At 47.2% G+C, this 8,958-nt stretch overlaps 1 protein-coding gene across 2 annotated transcripts in view; it reads right to left on the bottom strand.

Moving 5' to 3' along the window:
- Positions 1–1,567: 1,567 nt before the first annotated feature.
- Positions 1,568–8,958, bottom strand: part of vwa3a (von Willebrand factor A domain containing 3A) — a 64,135-nt gene continuing 56,744 nt past the window's right edge. For both annotated transcript variants that reach the window (XM_073060126.1, XM_073060127.1), the window contains 5 exons: positions 7,579–7,723; positions 5,236–5,387; positions 4,395–4,521; positions 3,561–3,658; positions 1,568–2,684 (listed from right to left, as the gene is read on the bottom strand). In XM_073060126.1, the coding sequence (XP_072916227.1) occupies positions 2,630–2,684; positions 3,561–3,658; positions 4,395–4,521; positions 5,236–5,387; positions 7,579–7,723 (577 nt within the window). In that variant the 3' untranslated portion in view covers positions 1,568–2,629. The remainder of the gene's footprint in view (positions 2,685–3,560; positions 3,659–4,394; positions 4,522–5,235; positions 5,388–7,578; positions 7,724–8,958) is intronic.

The following is an 8,958-nucleotide window of genomic DNA, read 5'->3' as shown; positions in this document are numbered from 1 at the left end:
TCTCCCTGCAGGCTCTCTGTTTCCTGCACTATCCGCTCCTCCACCTATCTTTGTATCATCAGCAATGTCATGATAATTGTTGGGGATTTTAACATGAAAATGATTGGGAAAATTAGGCCAGTACTGGACCTCGAGAGAGAATTTGTAGAATGTTTAACGGATGGCTTTTTGGAACAGCTTGCTGTTGAATCTACTAGGGGATCAGCTGTGCAATGATCTGGTGGTGATAAGAGAGCTTAAGGTTAAGGAACCCTTGGGGAACAGTGATCACAATATGATCGAGTTAACTTTGAAATTTGGGAAGGAGAACCTAAATTCCCTCTGGTCCTAGACACTCCCACTGCAGGAAACATCCTCTCCACAACTACCCTATCTAGGCCTTTCAATATTCGATAGGTTTCAATGACATTCTTCTAAATTCCAGTGAGTACAGGCCCAGAGCTATCAAATGCTTTTCATACATTAACCCTTTCATTCCCAGGATCATTGTCCTGACCCTCTCCGATGCAATCACAACTTTCTTAGATAAGGGGCCCACCCCAGTGACCAGCTCTGGATTGGCTGGTTCCTAGCTGTTTGCCACTCAGCCCACTGTCCAGCCAGCCAATCAATACTCAGCTTTCCCTCTGTACTGTGCACTCAATGGCCACTGTATTCAGTAGCTCCTGTTCGTGATCTTCTGCTGCTGTAGCCCATCTACTTCCAGGTTTGACGTGTTGTGCATTCAGAGATGCTCTTCGGCACACCACTATTGTAACGTGTGGTTATTTGAGTTACTGTCACCTTCCTGTCAGCTTGAACCAGTCTGCCCATTCTCCTCTGAACTCGCCCATTAACAAGGTGTTTTCACCCACAGAACTGCTGCTCACTGGATGTTTTTTACACCACTCTCTGTAAACTCTAGAGACTGTTGTGCATGAAAATCCCAGGAGATCAGCAATTTCTGAGATACTCAAACCACCCTGTCTGGCACCAATAATTATTCCACAGCCAAAGTCACTTGGATTGCATTTCTTCCCCATTCTGATGTTTGGTCTGAACAGCAAATGAATCTCTTGACCATGTCTGTGTGCTTTTACGCACTGAGCTGCCGCCACAAGATTGGCTGATTAGATATTTGCATTAACGAGGTGTACCTAATAAAGTGGCCACTGAGTATAAATGGGAAGATGCTTGAGTCATGTGGTTATTGCTGAGGGAAACACTGACAGAGACAGTTTACATCTCAAATTATCTTGCTGCATCTTGAACTGTTGCTTGAATTTCCAGCATCTGCAGATTTTCTTGTGTTTGCAGCATCTTCGTCAGTTTTCAAACACGTATCATATACAAATAACTTGTAAAGAGTGAAAGACACTGGTGTAAATTATCTACACAATTCTTGGTAAGGAAAAAACGCTCCAAAAACCACCAGGAAAAATATTTGATGAATATACTGCTGGTGGCTGGTAAAAAGGCCCTTACCAGGAAATGGTTATCACAGGAGAGCCCAACCTTAAATGCATAGATAGAAATTACAATGGACATTTACAAAATGAAGACGATAACAGCATCTGTTAATCGTAAGTTGGAACAATTTGATTCATACTGGGAAAAATGGTTTAACTACATAACACCTCATAGGCCTGATTTTATTCTCACAAATCAATGAATGTGTTGTAAAAAAAGATCACTCCCTACTTTGTACGTAGTTTTCTTATTTCGATTGTCCTTTCTCTCCTCTCCTTTCTATAAGTGTATACCTCAGATAATTATTATGTGGAGATTTGTGACAAAATGACTATATGATATGTACAATGTCTGAAATACATCTTATGGAAATGTCTGTTTGATGATTAACTTCAATAAAAAATAAATTACCCAAAAAACCCCACCTGGAAACCTATTACAAATCCTTGAGACGCTCGGCATTGCTTTTTGAGGGAGTGTTAGATCCAGTGGGTAAGCATTCCCAAGAGAAAGGACTGAACTTGACATTCAGGGACTAGAGACAATTTCATATAAAGCCATGATACAATGAGTGATGAACGAGGTGCGTTCTCTCACTTTCCCACATCTTCTACCTGAAATGTTAACTCTGCTTCTCTCTGCAGGCGCTGACTGACCTGCCGATTGTTTTCTGAATTTGCTGATCTTACTTCCGATTTAGTGAAAATGAACTGGTGTTCCATGCCAGCATGCCCACCTGAGCCCCATCCGTTCCCCTGCGTTTGACCTCTCTTCTCACTACCACCATTGGGCGGGAGGTGCAGGAGACTTGTGTGCAATGCTGCCAGGTTCAGGGGCAGTTGGCGCCCTGGAGCCACTGGAGTCCTGGGCTTCGCTCGCCCCAGTGCCCAGCTGACTCCACTGCCTGTAGACTCCCTTTGAGGGACTCTGCCTTTGTTATGTAGAAACTTCCAGGGATTATTTTTTTTAAAATTTATTTTCCAGTGGGCGCCAGCAAGGAATTTAATCTCAGTGTTGTTTATGGTGTCCTGTACGTACTTTGGTAATGAGTTTACTTTGGACTTTGAAATTTCCAGCATCCGCAGTACATTTTTTTCCCATGAATTAAGAAGCTGTGAGGTAATTCCGAAGGCACGGGTCTCGAAGGGTGTGCGATTCCTCTGCCACCTGCTGATGTGTTCTAAGCTTCACTGGATTTTGGGCCTTGTGTCTGTTGCTTTTCCAAAAGTGAACTTCTATTGACAACAAAAAAAAGCACAATTAGCAAGAACAGCCATGGGCAAATGATTAGATTTTACACGTTATAACTATCAGGCTAACCTGCTTCTGTCTCACTGTTTCGCACTTTAAGAGAGCAGCTCATCAATGGGATTTCCACAATGGAACAAGTCACTAAATGGATTTCCCATCTGTGATTCAAACCACCAATAGGATTTCCCATCTGTGATACAACCCACCAATGGGATTTCCTCTCAGTGGTAAAACCCACCAATAGGATTTCCCATCTGTGATACAACCCACCAATGGGATTTCCTCTCAGTGGTAAAACCCACCAATAGGATTTCCCATCTGTGAAACAACCCACCATAGGATTTCGTGTCTCTGATACAACTTACCAATAAGATTTCCTCTCTGTGGTAAAATCCACCAATAGGATTACCCCAGAGGGATACAAGTCACCAATACAATTTGCCCAACAAGAGAAGATCTGCAGATGCTGGAAATCAAAGTAACACACACAAAATGCTGGAGGAACTCAGTAGGCCAGGCAGCATTTATGGAAAGGAGTAAACCCACCAATAGGATTTCCCCCTCTACATACGGCCAATAGGATTTTCCCACTGTGGTACAACTTACCAATAAGATTTCCTTTCTGTAGTACAACCTACCAATAGGATTTCCTCTGTAATACAACCCACCAATAGGGATTTAGCTGCATCATGTAGGCCATCAATCACGATTGAACATGCCCCATTTCCGATGGCCTGGGTGTCTGTAGTTGAGTCAGGCAGTGATATTGTCCTGTCTGATAGCACAGTGAAACCTCTTCAAAGTGGGCGCGAGGGTAGATAACTGGGGCTGGAACTGAAGCTCCCAGCCATCACACCCACCTGAAGAAACGGGCTTGTGTCAGGAACCGCCGAGCTTTAGTAATTTCTTCAGAGAGCCTCTTTAGATCGTCACCCTCAAAGGCAGGAAGGTTGGGGTCCTGTAAGCAGAGAAACAGTGCTGAACAGACAGGAGAGCCACTGAGGGACAACACACTTACCAAAGACTGATGTTCTAAGGGCTAATGTCCCACTAAATAATAAACAATGTATTACTCTCCGTCAAACTCAAAGACTGTGTTACCCAACTACAGTTGCATAGATAGTGTTTCAGGTCACAGTTGAACTGCTGGGGCAGAGAGCGTGATTGTCAGTACAAGGACCCGGCATTTCTCATACAATCAACCAGCAGAAAAACAGGCCCTTTGGCCCATCAAGTCCATGGTGACCCTCGCCTATTTTTCCAATCCTACACGAATGCCATGTTCCTATCGACTCCTGCCAAAGACATACAAGAGCACATTGTGTGCAATTCTGGTCACCCTGCTACAGGAAGGATGTCATTAAACTGGAAAGGGTGCAAGAAAGATTTGTTCCTGCAAATGGAGGACTTTTAGTTTAGAGATTTTTGGTTCTCACACATCCTTAAATTATGCTGATTACACATTGCTGGAGCAATAACCCTGCCCTTACTGGGAGAGTTTGCTGCAGTTTTAGTCACGAATTTTGTTTTGCTATGATTCTCTGTTGAGTAAGTAAAACAGAATATTTGCTGTTCTGTGAACAAACCGTCCACTGGCTTCATACAGGTGTCAAATATCACAGTATAGAAATGATCAGTTACAACAGGAAATTAGATAACTAGAAACCTTAAATAAAATAATTTCATTAACTTACATCTTCATCAGAAAATCCTTCCGCTATCATCTTGTGTGCCACCAGCTGCCCATCAAGGGCTCCATGACAACGATGGAAACGCCCTCTGGTCTGGGCTGCCAGATTTTTGAGGAACTCATTCGCAAAGCTGTCAACAAGACACCAGGGGTTAATAGGCAGACAGGGCAGAGTCTGTCCGCATCAACAGAGGGTGCAGGATGAGAGGAGAGCCTCCTGGCAGTCCCACTTTTCCCCATTTCCCACTGCTTCCCAGTAACTGTAACCAGCTGGTTAACACACTGCTCCTCTATTCATTTCAAAGTAAATTTATTTTCAGAGTATGGAACGTAACTGTCACCATACACTGTACTACCCTGATTCGTTTTCTTGCAGGCATCCAGTAGAGCATGCTGGAGAATTGAGAGCAGTTTTGTGCCCCTTATCTAAGAAAGGATGTGCTGGCGTTGGGGGTCCAGAGGAGGTTCACGAGAATGATCCTGGGAATGAAAGGATTCATTAATGAGGTTAGGAGGAGTGTTTGATGGCTCTGGGCCTGTACTTGCTGGAGTCTGAGCTTTGAATTCATCACTTGGACAGACGGGCTACACCAGGTGAGGGTAGCTGGCAGCCTCTCACCTCCGTGAGTTAGGAACATGCAGAGTTAGTTCTGGAGGACTGGGCGGATGAGATCGAAAGGCTTGGAAGGTAATGCTCTGTGGAGAGTTAAGGACGAGATGAGGCAGGGACACGATAAACCAGCACTATGCAGGCCCGTGAATATGGTTGATGTGCAAGCAGGAGGGGCGAGTGATCTGTGGGCCGAAGGGCTGCTGCTATCTCGCTCTGCTTTCTACGGCTTCACCTGTCGGTGCAGTTGAACGAGATGGTGTGGACCTTCGCTGCCCGGCCGCGGTTCATCTTCTGCGTTTCCTCCAGAATCAACTGGCAGCTGGTGTTGGGCTTGCCGTCCGTCAGCAGGTAAACCCCCTGCACGTCCACGTGCTGGAAGGCCCTCTGTTAGCAACAGAAGACACCAGCTGAAACCTCCACCACCATCGGCCCTCGAATACAGTCGGCTGCACTCACCCACACCCGCGTTAACTCTTACACAAACCTCCCTGCAGAATCTGAACGTAAAAAAGAGTCGGCGGCCACTCACCCGCTGAGCCTGCTCCACCATTCAACACAATCGTGGCTAATCCGACTGTGGACTCTGCTCCACCCACCTGCGTTCTCCCAGTAATCCTTTATTCCCGTTCCCAAAAATCCATCCGACTGTGTCTTAAATGTACTTAATGATGCAGCCCCTACTGCCTCCCTGGACAGAGAATTCCACAGATTCACCACCCTCTGTGAAAAAGAGTTTCTAGTTATTTGCTTATTTAGCGATACAGTACGGTACTAGGCCCTTCCGGCCCAACGAGCCCACTCTGCCCAATTAACCTACTAACCCATCTGTACGTCTTCGGAACGTGCGAGGAGACCAGAGCGCCCAGAGGAAACAGGCACAGCCACAAGGAAAAGGTACAGACAGCAGGGGAATTGAACCCGTGTCACTGGTGCTGTAACAGGGAATAGGGTTACGCCAACTGCCGTGCTACTGTGTTGCACTGCTCCTCCAAATCTAATCTCCGAATCCTGAGGCTCTGCCCCCTGGTTCTACTCTCACCTACCACTGGAAACATCCTCCCTGCCTCTATCTTACCCAGCCCTTTCCGAATTGTGTGTGCTTTATACGATCCAGTATCACCCCTCTCCGCGACACTCAATGTCAACTCAGCTTTCAAATTCCCATCCTTGTGGGCAAATCTCTCCACGATGGAGAAATTCCCTCCTTATGGATAAATTCCTCCACAATGGTGAAAAGATCTCTTCTACCTTATGTCTGTTTGTCCGTTTCTTATACTTTTATACGTTTCGATCAGGTCACAACTCTGCCTCCTTCACTCCACAGAAAACAACCCCAGCCTGTCTAATCTTTCCTCATACCTAAAACCTTCTAATCCAGGTGACAACCTGGTGAATCTCCTCTGCACTCACTCAGTACTCCTCGTGTTGTCTACCAATGCTTTGTAAAGTTGCAACATGACCTCTCCACTCTTATATTCTGTCCCCTGGCCAGCGCAGACAAGCACGGCACAAACCTCCTTCACTGCTCTCTCTACCCTGTTGAGGACCTCTGGTCTGTCTCCAGAGACTCTGGCAAAACTCTAGATACGTTGTGGAGAGCATTCTGACTGGGATGAACAGGATGGGAAAAAGCTGCAGAGGGTTGTAAACAGCCAGTTCCATGATGGGCGCTGGCCTCCCCAGCATCAGGACAACTTCAAAAGGTGATGCCTTATAAAGGTGGTGTCCATCGTTAAAGACCCCCACCGGCCAGGACGTTCCCTCTTCTCATTGCTACTATCAGGGAGGAGGTACAGGAGCCTGAGGCCACACTCAGTGTTTCAGAAACAGCTCCTTCCCCTCTACCATCCGATCTCTGAATGAACAATGAACACTGCCTCACTAATTTTGATCTCTTATAACACTGCTTATTTATTTTACATATTTCTTACTGTAATTCATAGTATATTTTATATATTGCACCGTACTGCTGCCACAAAACAGCAAGTTTTATGACATATCGGTAATATTAAACCTGATTTTGATTCAGGTTCTGAGCTGTGGACTTAAATCCCATCGGTTGCTCTCTCTATAAACCCCTCTGGTCTGACAACCTGCTGGAATCTCTGCCCGTAACAAATACCCAGTTTGCTGATCCACCTCCCCGTCTGCCTTCACCCGTGAAATCCGATCCTCCCGCTACTCACTTGTACTCAGGGCTCCGAATGTAACTTGGTCTTCAGCAGTTTGATAATATTCAAAGACTCCCTCGTGGGCTATATAAATGAAAGTTGTTGTTGTGCCCCGAGAGTCCCTTGGGGTAACCAACCAGAGTGACGGTGAGGGGAACTGGTTCCATCCTCACACCTTCCTGGTGTCAGTGGGAGACCCATTACCTGTTCCACAGACTTCTGAATATCCAGCCCGAATTTCCACCTGCCCCCACGGTTTCCCCAATCCAATGGACGGGCAACTCAACAGGCTGGCCAATTCTATCCCATTCCCTGCTTGCCCATGCCAAGCTGAGTGGACAGTCTCCAGTGGATGCCAAGCACAGGCCAGGTCGCGGGATGAGTGGACAGTGCTGGACACTGACCTGTAATGCCTCCAGAGTGCAGGTGTTTCCATGGGCGACGGCGCTCGAGACCCACTGAACAGCGTCGTGGCAGGCGTCGTCAGTGGCCTCCACCAGCTCCTCCCTCCAACTGTCCACGCGCTCCGCGAACGTCAGCAGGTTGAAGCTGGAACAACGGGCGTGGCATGTTGGCAATGAATGACGAGTGATCTCGAGTCTCTTTCTCCCCACAGACGCTGGCTGACCAGCTGGGCATTCCCACCTTACCCTGACCAGCTTAAAGTGTAGCTGCTCCCACTGAAGTCTCCAGTTTGGTCCACCTTAGACTCTTTACTTGACCATCTCACCCCCCAAACCTCTGCACTGTCATACTCCGATCCCCCCTCTCCCTGTACCACTTCAGTACAGTGAAATTCCAATCTTCACCCCTCTCCCCGTACAGTTCCAATCTTCACCCCTCTCCCCGTACAGTTCCAATCTTCACCCCTCTCCCTGTACCGTTCCAATCTTCACCCCTCTCCATGTACCATTCCAATCTTCACCCCTCTCCATGTACTGTTCCAATCTTCACCCCTCTCCCTGTACAGTTCCAATCTTCACCCTTCCCCGTACAGTTCCAATCTTCACCCCTCTCTGTAGTTTCAATCTTCACCCCTCTCCATGTACCGTTCCAATCTTCACCCCTCTCCCTGTACAGTTCCAGTCTTCACCCCTCACCCTGTACTGTTCCAATCTTCACCCCTCTCCCCGTACAGTTCCAATTTTCACCTCTCCCTGTACAGTTCCAATCTTCACCCCTCTCCCTATACCATTTCAATCTTCATCCCTCTCCCTGTACAGTTCCAATCTTCACCCCTCTCCCCGTACAGTTCCAATCTTCACCCCTCTCCCTATACCATTTCAATCTTCACCCCTCTCCCTGTACAGTTCCAATCTTCACCCCTCTCCCTGTACAGTTCCAATCTTCACCCCTCTCCCCGTACAGTTCCAATCTTCACCCCTCTCCCTGTACAGTTCCAATCTTCACCCCTCTCCCCGTACAGTTCCAATCTTCACCCCTCTCCCTGTACAGTTCCAATCTTCACCCCTCTCCCTGTACAGTTCCAATCTTCACCCCTCTCCCCTTACAGTTCCAATCTTCACCCCTCACCCCATACAGTTCCAATCTTCACCCCTCTCCCCGTACAGTTCCAATCTTCACCCCTCACCCCGTACCGTTCCAATCTTCACCCCTCTCCCCTTACAGTTCCAATCTTCACCCCTCTCCCCTTACAGTTCCAATCTTCACCCCTCTCCCCATACAGTTCCAATCTTCACCCCTCTCCCTGTACAGTTCCAATCTTCACCCCTCTCCCCGTACAGTTCCAATCTTCACCCCTCTCCCTGTACAGTTCCAATCTT

Source organism: Hemitrygon akajei, chromosome 11 (genome assembly GCF_048418815.1).
Source record: "Hemitrygon akajei chromosome 11, sHemAka1.3, whole genome shotgun sequence".
Taxonomy (NCBI): domain Eukaryota; kingdom Metazoa; phylum Chordata; class Chondrichthyes; order Myliobatiformes; family Dasyatidae; genus Hemitrygon; species Hemitrygon akajei.
The sequence above is the reverse complement of the archived record's forward strand: the minus strand, read 5'-3'. Positions and strand labels throughout refer to the sequence as shown.